General features: G+C 44.5%; 1 protein-coding gene across 1 annotated transcript in view; it reads right to left on the bottom strand.

The window, feature by feature from the left end:
- The window catches only part of LOC144600250 (dedicator of cytokinesis protein 2-like), a 706150-nt gene that overhangs the window by 500667 nt on the left and 181955 nt on the right, over window positions 1–23528 (bottom strand). Inside the window, exons 21-22 of the mRNA XM_078411810.1 lie at window positions 18582–18682; window positions 9454–9588 (exon numbers count right to left, since the gene is read on the bottom strand). Coding sequence (XP_078267936.1) covers window positions 9454–9588; window positions 18582–18682 — 236 coding nt within the window. The remainder of the gene's footprint in view (window positions 1–9453; window positions 9589–18581; window positions 18683–23528) is intronic.

The following is a 23528-nucleotide window of genomic DNA, read 5'->3' as shown; positions in this document are numbered from 1 at the left end:
AAAATTGCACCTTATATTCCACTTGTATGGTCTACATGGTATGAAGATTGAATGTTCTAATTTTGAGTAATCCTTACCTCCTGTGTTCCCCTCTCTCTCTCTCCTTCCAACCTATCTCTAGATCCCCCTATTTTGTCCCCAATCCCATACCACCTCCACCCCACAGCTCCTCATCACGCATTTGATCTCCCTCCTCAGAAGATAGACACAAAGTGCTGGAGTAACTCAGTGGGCCAGGCATAGGTGACGCTTCGGGGCCGAGTTACTCCAGCATTTTGTGTCGATCTTTGATTTAAGAATCCGGGGTTCTTTCCTAAACATCCTGGTGAACTTCTTCAAAGCCCCGACGTCCCTACTACATTGTGGTAACCAGAACTACACACAGGATTTTAAATGTGGTCCAATGATGCTTTATATGGCTGCAGCATGACTTCCTAATTTTTATACTCAATGGCATGACCATTGCTTGTGCATGACTACCGGCGGTGCCTGCGGAAGGCATGCAGCATCATCAAGGACCACAGCCACCCAGCACACAGGCTGTTCTCCTTGTTACCGTCAGGCAGACGATGCAGGAGTATGGCTGTGCGTACCACCAGACTTAAGAACAGTTTCTACCATCAGGCCATCAGGCTTCTGAACTCATAAACACATTTCAAATCATATATGTTGATTATTTTTAATATTGTCTTTTTACCTATTTTTAATATTGTCTTTTTACCTTACTAATGTCATTTTAAAAATCTTATTTATCCTTGGAATATTACTGCTGAGGTGACCCGTTGTCTTGTCAAATACATTTCATTGTACCGTTGACCCTGTGCCAACAGGGGGGATCTTATAGAAACTTACAAAATTCTTAAGGGGTTGGACAGGCTAGATGCAGGAAGATTGTTCCCGATGTTGGGGAAGTCCAGAACTAGGGGTCACAGTTTAAGGATAAGGGGGAAGTCTTTTAGGACCGAGATGAGAAAGTTTTTTTTCACACAGAGAGTGGTGAATCTGTGGAATTCTCTGCCGCAGAAGGTAGTTGAGGCCAGTTCATTGGCTATATTTAAGAGGGAGTTAGATGTGGCCCTTGTGGCTAAAGGGATCAGGGGGTATGAAGAGAAGGCAGGTACAGGATACTGAGTTGGATGATGAGCCATGATCATATTGAAAGGTGGTGCAGGCTTGAAGGGCCGAATGGCCTACTCCTGCACCTATTTTCTATGTTTCTATGTTTCTAACCTACACTTGACAAATAACATTTATTATATTATTATTATTATTATTATTATTATGACAAATGCCTTCTCTATCACTCTTTTCCTGTTTTGCCATTTTCAGGGAGCTATTGATCTGAGTTTAGTTTATTGTCACATGCACTGAGATACAGTGAAAAGCTCTTGTAGTGCGCTAAACTTCAGCGGAAAGACAATATATGATTCCAATCGAGCCGTCCACAGTGCACATGATGAAGGGAATAATGTGAATAACATTTAGTGCCGGATGAAGTCCAGTAAAGTCCGATCAAAGATAGTCAGAGTGTCTCCAATGAGGTAGATTGTGTGGGAAAATAACTGCAGATGCTGGTACAAATCGAAGGTATCACAAAATGCTGGAGTAACTCAGCGGGTCAGGCAGCATCTCTGGAGAGACGGAATTCCTTCTGACCCGCTGAGTTACTCCAGCATTTTGTGATATCTCCAATGAGGTAGATAGTCGTTCAGGATTGCTCTCTGGTTGTTGTAGGATGGTTCAGTTGCCTGATAACAGCTGGTAAGAAACTGTCCCTGAATCTGGAGGTGTGTGTTTCCACACTTCTATACCACTTGCCCGATTGGTCTTGGATACCTCTTGGATTTGCAGCCAACATCCTGTTGTCCATCAATGTTCCCAAGCCCTGTGATTTACTGCATTCCTACATGCACTTTTGCATTTGGCGTTCCAAAATTCATTCAAAATTCCACATTTCACACTTATTTTGATTAAGTTCCATCTGCCGCTCCTCTGGGGAGATATCCAGCTGATCGTCCTTTGAAATCATTCCTTGCTATCACCGTCATTATTCTTGTAAGCTCAAGAGACTGCAGTTGCTGGAACTTGGAGCAAAAAAACAAACTGCTGCAGGACCTTACCAAGCTAGGGAAGGAATTATTGACGTTTTGGGTAGAAACCCTACATCGGGACTGAAAGTAGAAAGGAAAGGCAGCTGGTATAAAGAGGAGAAGAGGAAGGATGAGACAGGGGCTAGCAGTTGATAATTGAACTGAGGAGGGGTGAATGATGATGGTGGAATGAACCAGGAGGAGAAGGGAGGCCAAATGTGTAGGAAGGAACTGCAGATGCCGGTTTACCAACGCCCTATACATGTGCAACTATGCTTCTTTATCTGTAAATCTTTAAACTGCAAGAAAATGCAGTGTTTACAAAAGAAAACACAATGTGTTGGAGTAACAACAGGTCAGGCAACATCCCTGGAGAGCATGGATAGATATCATTTTGGGTTGGGACCTTTATTCAGACTGGTTCAACTTCATAGTTGTGGATGTAGCCCAGTCCATCACAAAGACCAGACTACCGACCAATGACTCCATCTATAATTCATGCTACAGTATGCTGGAAAAACAGTCAACCTAATCAAAGACTTGTCCTACCCTCGAAGGTTTCATAAAATGCTGGAGTAACTCAACAGGTCAAGCAGCATCTCTGGAGAGAAGGAATGTGTGACGTTTCCGGTCTCGACCCGAAACATCACACATTCCTTCTCTCCAGAGATGCTGCCTGACCTGCTGAGTTACTCCAGCATTTTGTGGATCAATCTGAAGAAGGGTCTCGACCCGAAACGTCACACATTCCTTCTCTCCAGAGATGCTGCCTGACCCGCTGAGTTACTCCAACATTTTGTGATACCTTCGATTTGTACCAGCATCTGCAGTTATTTTCCTACACAACTTGTCCCACCCTGGTCATTCCTTTTTCTCTCTTCACCCGATGGGCAGAAGCTTGAAAGCACATTTCAGCAGTCTCAGGAACAGCTTCTTGCCCTCTCTTATCAGGCTTCTGAACAGTCCATCCAGAAGCTTGGTTACCTTTACCCTAGTGCAGACATTGGACTTTGTCTAGGGACCTGATGTGCTACATTCTGTGATATATTCTACACTCTGGATCATCCCCTTAGCTCTACCAATTATATTTTTTGTATTTATCCTATATTAATATCTGATCTGATTTAATAGCATGTAAAACAAAGTTTTTCACCGTATCTCGGTATACGTGACAATAATAATAAAACTAAACCTAAAACCTCTTACCCCTAGTAATAAAGTCATATTAACCTTCTTATTTTGCCTGTAAAGATGTGATAGCATTACATTTGGAAAGTGGTGATATCATCGGACAAAGTCAGCATGGATTTACCAAAGGCAAATCATGTCTGACGAATCTTATAGAATTTTTCGAGGATGTAACTAGTAGAGTGGATAAGGGAGAACCAGTCGATGTGTTATATCTGGACTTTCAGAAGGCCTTCGACAAGGTCCCACATAGGAGATTGGTGTACAAACGTAAAGCACACAGTATTGAGGGTTCAGTGTTGAGGTGGATAGAAAATTGGTTGGCGGACAGGAAGCAAAGAGTAGGAATAAATGGGTCCTTTTCGGAATGGCAGGCAGTGACTAGTGGGGTACCGCAAGGCTCAGTGCTGGGACCCCAGTTATTTACAGTGTATATTAATGATTTGGACGAGGGAATTGAATGCAACATCTCTAAGTTTGCGGATGACACGAAGCTGGGTGGCAGTGTTAGCTGCGAGGAGGTTGCTAGGAGGCTGCAGAGTGACTTGGATAGATTAGGCGAGTGGGCAAATGCATGGCAGATGCAATATAATGTGGATAAATGTGAGGTTATCCACTTTGGCGGTAAGAACAGGAAAGCAGAGTATTACCTGAATGGTGACCGATTGGGAGAAGGGGAGATGCAACGGGACCTGGGTGTCATGGTGCACCAGTCATTGAAAGCAAGCATGCAGGTGCAGCAGGCAGTGAAGAAAGCGAATGGTATGTTGGCATTCATAGCAAGAGGATTTGAGTTTAGGAGCAGGGAGGTTCTGCTGCAGTTGTACAGGGCCTTGGTGAGACCGCACCTGGAGTATTGTGTGCAGTTTTGGTCTCCTAACCTGAGGAAAGACGTTCTTGCCTTAGAGGGAGTACAGAGAAGGTTCACCAGATTGATCCCTGGGATGGCGGGACTTACATATGAGGAAAGACTGGATAGACTGGGCTTGTACTCGCTGGAATTTAGAAGACTGAGGGGGGATCTTATAGAAACATATAAAATTCTTAAGGGGTTGGAGAGGCTAGATGCGGGAAGATTGTTCCCGATGTTGGGGGAGTCCAGAACCAGGGGTCACAGCTTAAGGATAAGGGGGAAGTCTTTTAGGACCGAGATGAGAAAACATTTCTTCACACAGAGAGTGGTGAGTCTGTGGAATTCTCTGCCACAGAAGGTAGTTGAAGCCAGTTCATTGGCTATATTTAAGAGGGAGTTAGATGTGGCCCTTTTTGCTAAAGGGATCAGGGGGTATGGAGAGAAGGCAGGTACAGGCTACTGAGCTGAATGATCAGCCATGATCATATTGAATGGCGGTGCAGGCTCGAAGGGCCGAATGGCCTACTCCTGCACCTATTTTCTGCTTCTATGTTTCTATGTTTCTAACTGCAGATGCTGTTACAAATCGAAGGTATTTATTCCACAAAATGCTGGAGTAACTCAGCAGGTCAGGCAGCATCTCAGGAGAGAAGGAATGGGTGACGATGTGGGTCGAGACCCTTCCTCAGGTGGGCGGGACAAAGGAAGGCAATTTTTCTGCCTACTTATTTACTCTTTGTGGGCTGCAAAGATTTTCTGTTTTCTTCGACAAGAACACATAGATCTCACTGTACAGCAGTTGTGCTAAATTGTGTTCCCATCATGTGAATTGGATATAATCCCACTGACAAATTAGGGAATGTTATTTGTAACATGTGGGCCAAATTGGTTATAACATGATTCTGGTCAGGAAGAATAAATCCACTTCATAGTTATTTTAGAAACTGACAAACAGAAGAAAAGCTGTCTCAAACAAACTCAAAGAAAAGTTTCCATGTCACCTGCAGTAATCAGACAACATTGACTCTTACGCACTCTGTCAGTTTCACCACAGGTAGCCATGGCAATCACTTCTCTTAACACTTCTGCAATGATACTATTAAACAATGTAACACACAACCATCAGTATGCCTTCGTGTGGTGCAGTAACAAAAAGAAACTTAATGCTATTGAAATACCTTTGTTTTTGGAAAATGACGAAAGAAAAATAACTTTGTTGTTGCGAATTTGAAACTCCAGCCAGGAAGGCCTTTTCCTCATTGGCACAAATTGTTTTAAACGGCATGATTTTCTAAAGCACAACATTGCCACAGAAGGCTGTGGAGGCCACGTCAATGGATATTTTTAAGGCAGAGCTAGATAGATTCTTCATTAGTACATGGGGTTATGGGGAGAAGGCAGGAGAATGGGGTTTAGGAGGGAGAGATAGATCAGCCATGAATGAATGGTAGAATAGACTTGATGGGCCAAATGGCCCAATTCTGCTATCACATGACCTTATTACCTCTTATGAACATGACTATCACTTTGTAGAAGAACCAGCATTACTCCACTGATTATCAGTCCCTCTCCATTTGGGTAAGTCCACCTTTTGATTCCTCTTACCAGCGTGCCTGATATCACACTTTCCCACGTTAAACACTATTTGCCAAGATTCTGCCCGCTCACTCAACTGATCTATATTCAGCTGCAGAGAACACACATCCTCACCACAATATGGCCTCCCGCCCATTTTCGTGCCATCAGAAAATTTGGATATCTTACACTCCACCCACTTCTCAAAGTCTTTAAAATTGGGAATAAACAATCAAGGCCCAATCATTGAACCTTAGAAATCTCCACTAGTTACTCCTTTCCAATTTATGAAAAGCCCCATTTAATCTAAAACCTTCCATGTGATGCCTCTTGCACTGCTATTGATATGTCCGGTTTTACTTTTTTAATTGTCTTTTTAGTTTAGTTTAGAGACACAGCGCGGAATCAGGCCCTTCGGCCTACTGAGTCCCCACCGACCAGTGATCCCTCCACATCAACACTAACTTACACACACTAGGGATAATTTACACACTTATACCAGCCAAGTAACCAACAAACCTGTATGCCTTTCGAGCGTGGGAAGAAACTGAAGAAAACGTATGCGGTCACGGTGAGAACGTACAGACTCTGTACAGACAGCACCCATAGTTGCGATCAAACCCGGGACTCTAGCACTGCAAGGCAGCAACTCTACCGCTGCGCCACCGTGCTGCCCTTTTTGCACTAATTGTTTATTGTGTTTTTGCACAATCTCCTTTCTTTTAGCATTTTATATGTAATTTATGTACAGTTTATGTATAATTTTTTTGTTGTTGTTTGTTTGGCTGTGTCTATGTGCCCGTGAGATTGCTGCAGGCAAGATTTTTCATTGTATCTGTACTTCATCATTCTTGAGCAATGCGTTTGAAACTTAAAATTGATAGCAGTTGTCAACCCTCCGAAACATCTCAGCACAATTCACACCTAATAAACTGTCACAAGGAGAGCTTCCTGAAAGGTCAGTGGGCTCCAGTTATTACACAACTAATCCTTCTGGAAACACAGCACTTCTCCAGCAATGCAAGAAATGTTATTCCTCGTTAATGTGCTCTGGTGTTGGAGTGAAGCATTGAAAAAAAAGTTGTTCACTGTACCTCGGTACATGTAACAATAATAACCCAACACCCATGTGGCCCGCTGAAACATGCAATCTGTCACATGAGCTAAGATGACTCTTTGAAAGCCAGTTTGTGCAGTCTCTGTTGAGGACAATTATAAAGCCATTGTGACACAGAGCAAGGAAAGATGCCCTTCTTCCCACTGAGTCCATGCCATCCATCAGTCACTCATTTACACTTGTCTTGTCTTAGGCCCCCCTCGGTCATGGCTGACCATGGGTGATGCAGCCTAGTTGGCTGCTTGCTCCACACCTCGGCTAGAGCATTTTGTTGGCAGGTGCGATGGTTGCGATCTGCTGTTTGGATGGCTCCTAATCCCGGTGCACCCAGTGAGGGTAGCAGGCCGTGGCGGGCCAGAACCTTATTGGCTGGGGGGTGCCCAGCTTGAGGCGGGCGGTAGCTGTCCAGTGAGATCCGAAAATCCCTCCCACCGTCGGGAGCAACACCTGGCGCCTGGCATTACGCCAATCTAGTGATCTTATAACCGGTAACTGTTGCTCCCCATGTTGTGTCGACGCCGCAGGTAAAGCTGGAGTGTCCTCTGTAGGTGTAGCTGTAGGTTTGCAATGATGTGTGGTCGGATGCAAGCCTGGGCGATGTCAACAGGCCCATGCAGCACATCCCCCACTCTCCATGTCGCTGATCCATCCAAAGGACAATAGACAATAGACAATAGGTGCAGGAGGAGGCCATTCGGCCCTTTGAGCCAGCACCGCCATTCAATGTGATCATGGCTGATCATTCTCAATCAGTACCCCATTCCTGCCTTCTCCCCATACCCCCTGACTCCGCTATCCTTAAGAGCTCTATCTAGCTCTCTCTTGAATGCATTCAGAGAATTGGCCTCCACTGCCTTCTGAGGCAGAGAATTCCACAGATTCACAACTCTCTGACTGGAAAAGTTTTTCCTCATCTCCGTTCTAAATGGCCTACCCCTTATTCTTAAACTGTGGCCCCTGGTTCTGGACTCCCCCAACATTGAGAACATGTTTCCTGCCTCTAACGTGTCCAACCCCTTAATAATCGTATACGTTTCGATAAGATCTCCTCTCATCCTTCTAAATTCCAGTGTATACAAGCCTAGTCGCTCCAGTCTTTCAACATACGACAGTCCCGCCAGGAACAGCAGGGCCATTACAGTTTGGCACCAGCGCCATTGTAGGAGCTGCCAGAACGAGGTTGTAGAACTGCCTCAGGGACTCCGACTCCGGATGTTTCTTGAGGTTTACTCCTGGAGCCTTTTCCATGACTGGACATGGCCACAAGGCAGTGGAGGTTTTAGATCTGAGTTTTCCCTCTCCTCGATGGACTGCCTTCCCCGGAGACGAGCCTCATCTGCCCGAGACTCGTGGGGGTAGGAGCGTCTACCTTCCCGTGCAGGTCTATAACACTTGCCCACTGCCCACTCATTTACACTAATCCTACATTAATTACGTTTATCTCCCCGCATTTCTGTCACCTCTCACACCCTCCCCCCCCCAGATTCAACCATCAACCTGCAATATTACAGATAATTCATGGATGCCACTTAGCCTAGCAACCTGCATGTCCCTGGGATGTGGAAGAAAATCAGAGCACCCAGACGAAACCCACACAGACCACACAAACCGTAGAAACTGGCCCTTCGGCCGACCGGGTCCGCGCCGCCCAGCGATCCCCGCACACTAACACTATCCTACACACACTAGGGACAATTTTTACATTTTGCCAAGCCAATTAACCTACATTCCTGTACGTCTTTGGAGTGTGGGAGGAAACGGAAGATTTCGGAGAAAACCCACGCTGGTCATGGGGAGAGCGTACAAACTCCGTACAGACAGCGCCCATAGTCAGGATCGAACCTGAGTCTCCGGCGCTGCATTCACTGTAAGGCAGCAACTCTACCGCTGCGCCACCGTGCCGCCCTGTAAAGTACCAGGTCTACCAGCTGCTCTACATAAAGTGTCAGTAAACATGGTAGGAAAGGCACACTCGTTTGTTCATTATTTAAAATTTTGTTATCCATTGCTGAGGGCAATAAATAACTGATCTAGCTATTGTTTGTTCCAGCGGTCTTTTTCTCGTCTCTTTGTATTGGGATTCACTGTAGCTTTCCATTTGAACGCCCATGCATCCTTCTAAATTGTCCCATCACATGGCAGTGCTATTTTAACTGGCTGATAACTAAAGTTTAGTTTAGTTTAGAGATACAGCGTGGAAACAGCCCCTTCGTCCCACCGAGTCCACGCCGACCAGTGATCCCTGCACACTAACACTATCCTACACACACGAGGGACAAATTTTAAATGATACCAAGCAAATTAACCCACAAACCTGTACGTCTTTGGAGTGTGGGAGGACAGCTAAGATCTTGGATAAAACCCACGCAGGTCACAGGGAGAATGTACACACTTCGTACAGACAGCACCAGTAGTCGGGATGGAACCCGGGTCTCTGGCGCTGTAAGCGCTGTAAGGCAGCAACTCTACCGCAGCGCCACTTTACTCTTTTGAAATACTGGAAAATTGCGGTTCTTTTTCAAAATTAAAAATTAAGCTGGAAATTTTTTTTTCATTAAACAGACTGATTAAGGTTATGAAAAATGAAGTAATTATTTAATAAATGAATTAAATCAAGATCTGGAACTTACTGTGCAAATAATGAGCGCGACCTCACAATGAACTTAAAGATATACTCCAGCGCTTTTAACGTTCGTAGGATTGGTTCACACTGCTTGCCTTCACAACATATATCAAGGTAGTTCTTCAAGACCCTCATCAATTTTCTGGAATGATATCAATGGAACAAAGTAATGAATGAACGACTTAGTTAAATGCACATGGAACAGTGAAATATTTCAAAATATAACTTATGTTGAAATATCTACTGATATATCTACTGATTAACTTTAGATAGCTCCTCTGTCCCTCCCTTCCTCTCCCCCTTCCCAGTTCTCCCACTGCCTCTGGAGAGAAGGCAGGTACGGGATACTGAGTTGGATGATCAGCCATGATCATATTGAATGGCGGTGCAGGCTTGAAGGGCCGAATGGCCTACTCCTGCACCTATTTTCTATGTTTCTATGTCTTCCTGTCTTCACCTATATACTTTCTTTGTCCCGCTCCACCTGACATCAGTCTGAAGAAAGGTCTCGATCCGAAACATCACCCATTCCTTCTCTCCAGAGATGCTGCCTGACCCGCTGAGTTACTCCAGCATTTTTGTGATACTTTCGATTTGTACCAGCATCTGCAGTTATTTTCCTACTGATATATTGAAAGAACTTTAAGATAATTTGGAGGGTTAGTCTCTAGAAACTGAAAAGCAGCACTTACTGAAGAAAATAAAATACTGCCTTATATGAAGTGTGCTTATGACAATCAACATACCCAATGAACAATTAAATCCTTTATGAGAAATGAAAAAGTCCATTTACCCGCAAAAAGGAATGCCACAAAAAGTGAGATTAAAACCAGAATGTGTGTTTTAAGAGTTGTTGATTGAGAAAGAAGCACCAAAGATAATTTTATTAATTGTGCCCCAAGATCTTATGGGAGGGGAGAGTGTGGGAGGGGAGAGCATCCTTCCTTTTAAAATGCTTCCTCAGGACAGGATATTCAATGTTACAGAAATCCCACAGTACTGCTTACTATTCATGTGCAAGACTCTCAAAATGAATTGAATCTACCAGCCCTTGACTGAGGAGCAAAAGTGCTGTTGCTGAACTAGAAATGGCACAGAGAAATGGAGGTTGTATGTTGGGTGGAAGCCTTCCAGTACAAGGTAAAAGTAGAACACACCTTCAGAGAGTGCTCATCTCCAGTTACTGAGACAAACTAAGGCATTAGAGCCCTAAAACAAGCCGCAAAGACGAGCTACAATTCTGACCATTGTGTGAAAGACAGAGGACTCTTAAGCTTTCAGATCTCAAAACGCAAGAATTGGAAGTGGCTTTGGTGAAATAAGAAATACAGTGTGCAGACAGGGGGGAATTTAAGGCTGATTAATCTGTGAACTGAGCACATTTCCAATGCATAAAAAGTGAAATGTTGGGCAAACATAGGAAATTCTTCAAAGGTAAAGATTCAACATACATTTCTTTGGAAACTCGAGCACCGTTTGAGAACTTTACATGACGAGCAGGCCAATAGGTCTTCATGAACAACACAAATGCGTGATCTCGAATTTAGAAACATTTGTGATGTTTCTTTGTTTTTGACCCTTTTCCAGCTTTATTTAGCTTGGGTTGGCCAAGGAGATGGGGCAGATGGGTTTCAAAAGGAACTTAAGGAAAAAAAAACATTCTTTTGAGATGTGAGAAACGGTTTAAATGGAGAATCATTTCTCTCTGCCTTAAACAATAAGCAAATTGCTGGGTTTACTAGTAACCAAAATATGACCCTTAACATGGAATGGATAAACTCTTCAATTCTCCTTCACTGTAAATGAGGCTTTAAAAAGATGTCAGACAGTCAGCAAAAGGATGTCACAGTCAGGGCAGTGGTTGATGAAACCGCAGATGCTGGAGGAATTCAGCATGTTAGATGTTAAAGAAGGAACTGCAGATGCTGGTTTACATCAAAGATGGACACAAAATGCTGGAGTAACTCAGCGGGACAGGCGGCATCTCTGGAGAGAAGGAATGGGTGACGTTTTGGGTCGAGACTCTTCTTCAAACAGCATTAAATGTTAGGCAGCATCAGTGGGGGAAAGGATTGGTTGATATTTTGGGTCAAGACCCTACATCAGAACTGATGCAAGTCCTCAACCTTATAACGTCAACCATTCCTTTCCCTCCACAGATGCTATCTGGCTTGCTAAGTTCCTCCATCAGTTCACTTTTTGTTCCAGGCAGTGAAAGAATATTAAGAATATGAAAAAATATTGAAAAATTAAAATATTAAAAATAAATCAGCCTACAAGGCTGGATGCAGAATGAATATTCTGTGCAATGTAAGGTAGCATGGCATACTCTTTACTTTGTACCATTGTCTGATTATTTTGTACTTTCTGAACTTGGTGACTCTGATTATTACTTACTATTGTGCTCTCCTTTGTAACAAAGTAGGTTTTAATTTAACTGAACATTGGCTTGCCCAGCCTCTAATAAGCCTACTTTCAGACAGGTAGAAGATTTGCGAAAGGTTTGAATGAGGCCATTGAATCCAATCACATTAGAATTTCACGATTATACTCCTGGGTCCAATTATTATACACACAGGAATCGACGTCCATTTAAAAATTGCTACAGATTATTTAAAGAAACAAATGATTTCACTGAACTCCAAAAGGTACCCTTGGCATTGATGAATTTATAACAGGTCACTGTAAAGCAAACTCAAAGTCCTGCATGATCCAATTTCCTTCGATGAATACAGCAATTATTAACTCAGCACCTGATCTTAATAACATAAGACACCAAGTTCCAGATGAAAGAAGTGTCTATAATCAACTTTGCGCCAGGAACAGAAACAGTTTGGGAATCTTTGAACTGCACAAATGTTTCATGTAGAGTTGTTTTACTGATTAATGCAGAACGATGACAAAATATTATTACCTCGAAAGCAATCAAAACTAAACCCACCCCAAGCCCCCTAATTTCAGAAAAATACTGAAAAGCCGAAGCACAACTCTAACCTACATGGTACCATGCACAATACCTTCACATCTATTGAAGGGAGAAAATAAACAGCATTTTGCAAAGGAACAAAAATAATATTAAATTCATAACTTTCAGAGATGTACTTTTTTATTTTAAAATTTCTGATATGGTAGAGCTGATGTAGAAAGATTCTTCTGACTGAAAACAGGTTGTCCATTTAGGGCTGAGATGAGTAGGAATTGCTTTGGTCTCTGCCCCTGAGCGAGGTGTATGTTCATATTCTCCATGCTGAAATCAATAGACTTCTGAAAACCAAGGGCATTGACGAATATAGGCCGATGCCAGAAAGCTGACGTGAGTTATAAGATCAAACATGATCTGATTGAATGGCGAGCAGTTTGGTGAGCTGTGAGACTCTTTCCTCTGTCTATTCCTTCCCCTAAATGCTATTCAGCCTTTGTAATCTTATCTTCTGCCTCCAGTCCTCACAACTATTTACCCCAATCGTTCTCCTGTCAGTTGATGCTGCCAGTGTTTATTTTGCAGATCCCCAAATAAATCTCCCCAATCCATGGCTCCAACTCTTTGTTTTTCCTGCGACATCAACCATTTACCTCTCCTTCCTTTAATGATCTATTTCACTGCCATTCAATCTCACTTCTTATTAATTCCCGTAAGGACAATCTGGATTAGTCATATTGATCTCACCTTATTTGAACGTTATCGCTCACGCTAACATCATGAGGGGAATTGAGCGGGTGAATACAGAGAGTTTTTTTTACCCAGGGTGGGGGCAGCAAGAATCAGAGGAGATAGTTTTACGGTGAGAAGGAAACATTTTAAAAGGAACCTGAGGGGCAGACGACACAACGGTGATCGGGCTGATCACCAACGGTGATGAAACAAACTACAGAGCGAAGGTGCAGAACCTGGTGGAATGGTGCTCAGTTAACAACCTGTCCCTAAACACCACCATGACCAAGGAGCTGATCATCAACTTCCGTAGGTCACACAACGGGGAATACGCCCCGATCTTTATTAATGGGGACAGTGTGGAGAGAGAGTCCAGCTTCAAGTTTCTGTGCACTCACATTTTGGAGGACCTAACATGGTCCACTAACACGGCTGCGCTGGTCAAGAAGGCACAGCAACGACTGTTCTACCTAAGAACACTGAAAAAGTCTGGTCTACCCCAACAGCTGCTGACGACATTCTACCGCTGCACCATAGAGAGCATCCTAACACATGGCATCCCTGTGTGGTCCCTCAGCTGCACGGAGGCAGAGAGGAAAGCTCTTCAGCGGGTAGTCCATAGAGCTCAGAGGACCATCGGAACACAGCTACCAGCCTTGGAGGGCATCTACAACACACGATGCCTCAGAAAAGCCACCAGCATCCACAAAGACTCTTCACACCCCTGCAACAGTCTGTTCGAACTTCTACCATCGGGCAGATAATACAAGGCCTTCTACGTCCGCACCTCCAGACTCAGGAACAGCTTCATCCCCAGGGCCATAGCTGCTATGAACCGGTCCTGCTGAGCCGGATGGTCACATCGCACAGTGAACCGGCACAGATCTACTTGCACTTTATTCTGTTTTAAAACTGTTCTAATTTGTTTCATTGGGTTGTTTAAATTAATACTGACTAGCTAATTAATTTATTGCATCGTATGGGAGGTGCATTCCCAATCTCGTTGTACCCTTGTACAATGACAATAAAGATATATTGTATTGTATTGTATTGTATTGTATTGTATTGTATTGTATTGTATTGTATTGTATTGTATTGTATTGTATTGTATTGTGTTGTGTTGTGTTGTATTGTATTGTATTGTATTGTATTGTGTTGTATTGTATTGTATTGTATTGTATTGTATTGTATTGTATTGTATTGTATTGTATTGTATTGTATTGTATTGTATTGTATTGTATTGTATTGTATTGTATTGTATTGTATTGTATTGTATTGTATTGTATTGTATTGTGTTGTATTGTATTGTATTGTATTGTATTGTATTGTACTGTATTCCACTCAGTGGGTGAAGGTTATATGGAATAAGCTGCCAGAGGAAGTACTTGAAGCAGGTACAATAATAACAACATTTAAAAGTCACTTGGACCCGTACATGGATTTAAAACAAGTGTAGAAGGATATGGGGCAAATGTAGGTAAATGAGATTATTTTAGATGGGGCCTCTTGGTCATCATGGATTAATTGGGTCAAAGGGCCTGTTTCCATGCTGTAAAACTATATGACTCTACAACATTTGTGCTAATGGCAATATTGAGGATGCAGTGCACCAGATGTGGACAGATGCAAGGTTGGGCCTAAGTAGCCCCTCTGATTTTGGTTGCCATCTATCCACTCAGGCTAAATTCTCAATGAAACATTGATAGCCAAAATTAATGGGCAGAGAAGCACAAAGTGCTGGATTAATTACAATTAAAACACAAAGTACTTGTGCTATAACACTGGGATATGAGCTCAACCAAGAAAACCAAGCCCAAAGTACTATCTAAATTGATTATGCAAACCTATGATACAGGACAATAATTGGGCATCACGGTGGTGCAGCGGTAGAGTTGCTGCCTCACAGCGCCAGAGACCCGGGCTCGATCCTGACTACAGGTGCTGTTTGTGCGGAGTTTGTACGTTCTCCCTGTGACCGAGTGGGTTTTCTCCACGTGCTCCGGTTTCCTCCCACACTCCAAAGGCGTGCAGGTTTGTAGGTTAATTGGCTTGATGTTTGTGTAAATTGTCCCTGGTGTGTGTAAGATAATGTTAATGTGCGGGGATTGCTGGTCAGCATGGACTGGCTGGGCCGAAGGGCCCGTTTCCGCGCTGTATCTCTAAACAAAATAACTAACTCCAGATGCAACTCAGCGGGTCAGGCAACATCTCTGAAGCTCACGGAGAGGCAATGTTTCTAAGCGGGACCCTTCATTTGACTGTTTGTAGTAGGGGAGAGAAAGTTGGAAAGTTGAAGGTAGGACAAAGCCTGGCAAGTGATAGGTGGATACAAGTGAGGGGGGCTTTGATTTGCAGGCGGGTGGACAAACGCTTGAGACGAAAAAGAAGATATTGTCACTTTTGTGTTTCTGGTGTAACATTTGGAAGTCTGCCCAGCCATCATCATGATGCTTGCACTCTGATTATCTCAAATGTGCACTTTCTTTTTTGATCGCTGTTTCCAATTTTCTCCCTTTAGGACGTTTCTCTCTGGATGCCAATCATTCGGGTTGGCCATTTTGGAAATTGCCTTTACCTATGTATAAATCCAAAGACACAAGAAAACAGGCCCATGCCCCTCAAAACTCTCCAATCATTCAATATGATCATGGCTGGTCTATGCTTCTCTGTGCCAGTTCCCCAGAACCTTCAATCTTTCAAATATTTATCTGTCTCCGTCTTAAATAAATAAAATGACCTGGCCTTCACCTTGCACGATAATAGGACTGTTCCTCTCAACACTGTCCAATCATTCAAAAGGCAGAGAATTCCAGACATCCAAGAGAACAGAAGAAATTTCTCTGCAGCTCCAGCTGGTTGACACAGGATGACATACATGAAAATTGATCACCCGATCAAGTCACAGAGAGGTATCCTCAGAATGGAATAAAGTATCCCAAAATTAACTGTGGCTTTCGACAGAGAGGGTGAAGGGGATGCAAACCAGTTGTTTTAGGAGACAATTTCACAGCACAAGCAACTTTAATCATACAGAATAATACAGAATGAACAACACAGAAGATAGACACAAAATTCTGGAGTAACTCAGCAGGACAGGCAGCATCTCTGGAGAGAAGGAATGGGTGATGTTTCGAGTCGAGACCCTTCTTCAGACTGGTTAGGGATAAGGAAACAAGAGATATAGATAGTGATGTGGAGAGGTACAGCACAATGAATGAAAGATATGCAAAAAAGTAACGATGATAAAGGAAACAGGCCATTGTTAGCTGTTTGTAGGGTGAAAATGAGAAGCTAGTGTGACTTGGGTGGGGGAGGGATAGAGAGAGAGGGAATGCCGGGGCTACCTGAAGTGAGAGAAATCAGAATTTATACCACTGGGCTGTAAGCTGCCCAAGCGAAATATGAGATGCTGTTCCTCCAATTTGTGTTAGCCTCACTCTGACAATGGAGGAGACCGAGGACAGAAAAGTCTGTGTAGGAATGAGAAGGAGAGTTAAAGTGTTTAGCAACCAGGAGATCAGGTAGGTTCAGGTGGGCTGAGTGAAGGTGTTCAACGAAACGATCGCCCAGTCAGTTTTTGGTCTCGTCGATATACAAGAGTCCACATCTTGAACAACGGATACAGTAGATGAGGTTGGAGGAGGTGCAAGTGAACCTCTGCCTAACCTGAAAGAACTGCTGGACAGAGTCGAGGGTGGAGGTATAGCGAAAGGTTTTGCATCTCCTGCGGTTGCAGGGGAAGGTACCTGGGGAGGGGGTGGTTTGGGTGGGAAAGGATGCGTTAATCAGGGAGTTGCGGAAGACAGAAATTGGTGGAGATGGGGAAAATGGAGCTAGTGGTGGAATACCGTTGGAGGTGGCGGAAATTTTGGAGGTTTATGTGTTGTATCCGACGGCTGATGGGGTGGAAGGTAAGGACTAGGGGGAGGGGGAGCAAGGGCAGAGCTGCAGGGTACCGAGGACACACGAGTGCTGTCCTCATCTATGATGGGAGAGGGGAACTCCCATTCCCTAAAGAATGAAGACATCTCAGATGTCCTAGTGTGGAACACCTCATCTTGGGTGCAGATGCGACGTAGACGGAGGAATTGGGAGTAGGGGATAGAGGCTTTGCAGGAAGCAGGGTGGGAAGAAATGTAGTCGAGATAGTTGTGGGAGCCAGTGGGTTTGTAACAGACGTCAGTCAATAGTCTATTTCCTGTGATGGAGACTGTGAGATCAAGAAAGGGGAGGGAGGTGTCGGAGATGGTTCAAGTAAATTTGAGTGCAGGATGGAAATTGGTGGTGAAGTTGATGAAGTCCATGAGTTGTGCAGAAGGCAGCACCGATGCAGTCATCAGTGTAACAGAGGTAGAGTTTGGGGATAGGGCCAGTGTATGCTTGGAACAGGGATTGTTCAACGTACCCGACAAAGATGTAGGCATAGCTTGGACCCATGCGGGTGCCCATAGCTACGCCTTGGACTTGGAGGAAGTGGGAGGAGTTGAAGGAAAAGTTGTTGAGGGTGAGGACCAGCTCCACTAGGCGGAGTAGAGTGTTAGTGGAGGGAAATTGGATGGTTCTGCGGTCGAGGAAGAAATGGAGGGCTTTAAGGCCGTCCTGGTGGGGGATGGAGGTGTGGAGTGAATGAACGTCCACAGTAAAGATGAGGGAGTGGGAGCTCAGAAAGCGGAAGTCATTAAAGAGACGGAGGGCATGTGGGGTATCTTGGACATAGGTCGGGAGAGATTGGACCAGGGGGGATAGGATGGAGTAGAGGTAGGTGGAAATCATTTACGTGGGACAGGAGCAGGCAGAAACAATGGGTCTGCCAGGGCAGTTGTGTTTGTGGATTTTGGGGAGAAGGTAAAAACGGTCTGTGCGGGGCTGGGAAACGATAAGGTTGGAGGCTGTGGAAGGCAGGCAGCCAGAAGTGATGAAATCAGTAATGGTGGTGAGATTAAGGCCTGCTGCTCGTCAGTGGGATCATGTGAAACAACACAGAAATTGGTTAATTGGTCCAAGCGACCAATGAGTCAATGATAATGTTGATGTTCTCCATCAGCAATCTCCCATTCAAACATAAACCTGTCCATTAAACTTTATTCCCCCTATTAAACATTTCCTTCAAAGCATCATTGCAATTTGTTGCAATTAGTCCAAACGAAAGTAAGTTATGCCTTCCAGCGCTCTGAGGTAAAGATGTTTCCCTTGAATCCATCACTGCCCTTATTAGTGACCATTATATTTTTATTGCCTTTCATTGGAATTCCCATATCGAAACTTATTCCTAAATCTGCCGCTGAAGAAAATATGAGATACTTGTCTTCTCACAGTGACCATAACTGTACATTCTACATGATTGGCTTTTATTGTTAGTGCTCGATTGCCGGAAGGCAAATACATCAGGTTACTCTAACCATAGGCTACGCTTTGTCACCTTTTGATCTTGCAACAGTATAGGACTATCTAAGAGAACGCAAGGGCGTAGCAATGGGACTCACCTATAAGCCAAGGTGGCGCTGAAATGTTGCTTGATGTAGGCTTCCAGAACAGCATTGAAATGCTGGAATTTCCTGTCTGCAATCAGCCCTATTATGTATATCTGTGAAAACAAAAATAATAATAATACCGTCAACAGCACAGGTGACAGGGTCTGCCGAAATACTGCAAATAAGAGCTTTTGTTTCGTCTAAGTTCTCTTGTAGAGTTTGCTTTGTTTCATTTGACCAGCATGTTTCACTGGTGCTAAGTTAGAGAAAGACATTGGAACTACTGCACGAAGTGTCGATGGAGACAGTCGGGGTGGAGGAGAATGGGGAGCAAGTGGAGGGGTTCCGTATAATGGACTGGGCTACATCTACAACTATCTGCAATTTTTGCAGCAGTAGCCAAACCAAGCTGTGATGCGGAAAAACAGATGCTTTCTATGGTGCATCAATAAACGTTGGTAGGAGTTGTTGAAGACATGCTGAACTTCCTGTCTTCTGAGGAAGTAGAGGCAATGGTGCGCTTTCTTGGCCATTGCTTCTTGGCCACTGGGTCGGGACAGATTGTTGGTGATATTTACGCCGATGAACTTGAAGCTCTCCACCAACTCCATGTTGCCACTGTTGATGCAGACTTGGGCATGTACACCACCTTAGCTTGCTGGAGTCAATATCTAGCTCTTTTGTCTTGCTGAGAGCGAGGGGGAAGTTGTTGTGTTGACCCCATGTTACCAAGCTTTCTCCTTCGTTTACATCATCTTGTCATTGGTCAAGGTCTGGCTCACTGCTGATGGCGTCACCTGCAAACTTGTAAACCGAGCGAGAACAGAATGTGGCACATCGTCATGAGTGCACAAGGAGTAGAGTCAGGCGCTGAGAACGCATCCTTGTGGGCCACCAGCATTAAGAGTTATAGTGGAAGATGTTTTGTTGCCTATTTTCACTGATGAGGGTCCATGGGTCACAAAGTTGAGGATCCAGTGGCGGAAGCAGAATTGGGAGCGGGTGTGGAAGGTGGAACTGCAGGTGCTGGTTTACACCAAAGATAGACACAAAATGCTGGAGTAGCTCAGTGGGTCAGGCAGCATCTCTGGAGAGAAGGAATGGGTGATGTTTCGTGTCAGGACCCTTCTTCAAACAGAGAGTCAGGGCAGAGGGACTCCAGAGATATTGAAGGGTAAGGTGTGAAAACACAGATCAAAGGGGTGGGTGGGTGGGTTGCTAAGTCCTAGGTCCACGATCTCACACACATAGACAAGGTCTGTGAGCACATCCTTAAATGCCTTATCATATTATCGGAGTAGATGTTGTTCATGTTACTCCTTGAAGTGCTACAGTTTTGCACTAATGACCCCTCCATGGCAATCATGGGGCAGGAAATACCAAAGTTCCAACCCTCTGGCAAAGTTGGACCATTTGTTCATGTCCAAACTGGGATAGTGAAGAACTTGGGAGAACCATTTCTGATTGTGTCTTTCTTAATTATTCATTGTTATTTACCTGTGCATTGTGGGAGTAACAGCTTGACTGACTGTTACTGTCCATTCAGAATTGATTCGCCAGACAAGAGTTAACCAGATAAGAATTGTTTACCCAGAGTGGGGGAGTCAAGAACCAGAGGAGATAGGTTTAAAATGAGATGGGAAAGATTTAATAGGAACCCAAGGGGCAACATTTCCACTCAGAGGGTGACGGGCATATGGAATGAGCTGCCAGAGGAGGTACTTGAGGCACGGTAGCGCAGCGGTAGAGTTGCTGCTTTACAGCGAATGCAGCGCCGGAGACACAGGTTCGATCCTGACTACGGGTGCTGCACTGTAAGGAGTTTGTACGTTCTCCCCGTGACCTGCGTGGGTTTTCTCCGAGATCTTCGGTTTCCTCCCACACTCCAAAGACGTACAGGTATGTAGGTTAATTGGCTGGGTAAAATGTAAAAATTGTCCCTAGTGGGTGTAGGATAGTGTTAATGTACGGGGATCACTGGGCGGCACGGACTTGGAGGGCCGAAAAGGCCTGTTTCCGGCTGTAGATATATGATATGATATGATATGATACAGTCAATACTTGATTGGAACAGGCTTCAAGGGTTCTGGGGAGAAGGCAGGAAAATGGGATTAAGCGGCAGAGATCAGCCATGATTGAATGGCAGAGTGGACTCGATGGGCCGAATGACCTAATTCTACTCCTATAACCTGTGAACTTGTGAATAACATTTAAAAGACACTTGGACACATACATGGATAAAGAAGGTGTAGAGGGTTACGAGGCGAACGTAGGCAAAAGGCCAAGTGTAAATTGTTTGGGTAGATTTTTAGATTTAGATTTTAGATTTAGAGATACAGCGCAGAAACAGGCCCTTCGGCCCACTGGGTCTGCGCCGCCCAGCGATCCCCGCACATTAACACTATCCTACACCCACACGGGACAATTTTTACAGTTGCCCAGCCAATTAACCTACATACCTCTACGTCTTTGGAGTGTGGGAGGAAACCGAAGATCTTGGAGAAAACGCACGCAGGTCACGGGGAGAACGTACAAACTCCGTACAGACGGCCCCCGTAGTCAGGATCGAACCCGAGTCTCCGGCGCTGCATTCGCTGTAAGGCAGCAATTCTACCGCTGCGCCACCGTGCTGCGCCTGGCTCAAGATAAGAGTTATCTTGAGCCTGAGCCACACAAAGGTCAAAGCGAGCAGCGATGCCCGATCTCACTGCACACGGAACATGGAACATAACTAGACTCACTGAGGACTTGACTCTTATTCTTCGGTTTCTGCATTATTAGTCCCATAATCACTATATTGTGATCCCTTGCTGTTCTTCCTCTAGATCAAGACAATCTCAGCTCTGCGAGGGTCATCAAATTAAGTTGAATTGCCGGATTGCATCAAAAGAGCCAGTTGGAGGGGAGGAACCGCTGAGAGCCCTCATTATAATCACCTTATCACTCTTGAACCTGTGTTATTAAAGAAATGGCAGGTGCTACTACCACAGAGGGTTTGCATAGCAACAGCACCATTCCAGATGAGTCCCTCACGTTGCACGTTCAAGAAGATAGCTTGCATTCCCTGTGGTCAGGTTATGCAGGCAAACTCAAGGCAACGTGCGCCTACTTCCACAAATCTTTCTGCATAGGAGTTGTGAACCAAAACGCTCAGAATTTTCCTCAGAGTTAGTTCCACCAGAAAATAATAATCAAATCTGCAAACTGCTCTCCAGCAATTCACTGGTAAGGGAGATGGGCATTTAAAGCACTGCCTTCTGAGTGCCCTCAAGATCGTCTGTAGGAAGTGCCACCTAGAGCACCAATGGTGGCCGGGCGAGGAGAGGGATGACGCTTCGCTGGACGATCCTGATGGAGGTGAGGGCTACAAACAGGCCTTTGTGGCCAGCTGCAGCTTTGACTTTGAAAATGGCGCCAAACCCTGGCAACTCTTAATAATGGCGTCAGTGGGCTGTTTCTATTCACTTTGTACTTAATCTGGGATTGTACTTCCGTATGGTAATAATTTGCTGAACTGTATACAAAAGAAAAATTTCACTGTACCTCAGTATATGTCAAAACAAAGAACCATTGACCATCGAGGTGATATTTGTTGCTGACTTAAATGAATGAATGACTGTGTAAATGCTGTAGCACAGATGATCGTAGGTGTTGGAACATCCAACATAGAATTGGAAGGCCTACAAGTAACTGCTGGTAAAAAAAATGACTTCTCTTAACAAGGGTTAGGCAAAGGACATGGTCTTCATCTTTATCCACCTTCTAACCGGTCTCACATTGTGGTCAGCTCATTGCTGTGTTGCTGACTGAAGAAGGGTCTCGACCCGAAACGTCACCCATTCCTTCTCTCCTGAGATGCTGCCTGACCTGCTGAGTTACTCCAGCATTTTGTGAATAAATACCTTCGATTTGTACCAGCACCTGCAGTTATTTTCTTATAATCTCCATCCACCTCGGTGTATCATTGGGTACATTGTTTTATATGGTGCAGTCACTTGTTGTATAAGATTCCCTTCTGCCGACTTGCTGCTCTGTTATTTCCATTGTGGTGTGAGGAAATTCTGTTTTCATCCATAAGAGTGCTAATCCCCAGGAGTTTAGGTAGTCTCGAGGAAAAATATCAGCACTTCCGTGAGTCCCCGGGAGTGCATGATTGTTTTGTCGGTGTGTGTGGGAAATTATGTCAGCATTTCTCAGAAATTTATACTCTCGAGGATCCACAAGCAATCTCACAAAATAGGATTACTTCCATTAGTGGCTAGATAAGCTGCTGCAACAGCCAACTAATGGCAAACCATACTCAAGTCCCTTATGACAGGCCATGATAAGAATATTAAAACATCATATCAAAACGCTCACCAAATCCACCCAAAACTTCATCCTCAACATTGATGGTCTCCCAGTATCCACCTCCCCTCACATCCGGAATCTTGGAATCATCTTTGATCAAACCCTCTCCTTCGACAAACACATCAAACACATCACAAAGACAGCCTTCTTCCACCTCAAAAACATTGCCCGTCTCCGTCCATGCCTCTCCTCCACAGCTGCAGAAACCCTCATCCACGCCTTCATCACCTCCCGTCTGGACTACTGCAACAGCCTCCTCTAAGGAGCACCCTCAAAAATCATCAGTAAACTTCAATACATTCAAAACTCCGCTGCCCGTCTACTCACCCACACCCCGATCCGTGACCATATCACCCCAGTCCTTTACAAACTCCACTGGCTCCCCATCCCCCAGAGAATCCAGTACAAAATCCTCCTCATAACCTACAAAGCCCTCCATAACCTGGCCCCATCCTACCTGACCGACCTCCTCCACAGGCACACTCCCACATGCACCCTCCGCTCTGCTGCTGCCAATCTCCTATCCCCCCACATCCGGACCAAACTCAGATCCTGGGGGGACAGGGCTTTCTCCATCGCTGCTCCCACCCTATGGAACTCACTACCTCA

This window comes from Rhinoraja longicauda, chromosome 14, assembly GCF_053455715.1.
Source record: "Rhinoraja longicauda isolate Sanriku21f chromosome 14, sRhiLon1.1, whole genome shotgun sequence".
NCBI classification, from domain to species: domain Eukaryota; kingdom Metazoa; phylum Chordata; class Chondrichthyes; order Rajiformes; family Arhynchobatidae; genus Rhinoraja; species Rhinoraja longicauda.
Note: the sequence above shows the minus strand (reverse complement) of the source record. Positions and strands in the feature narration are given on the sequence as shown.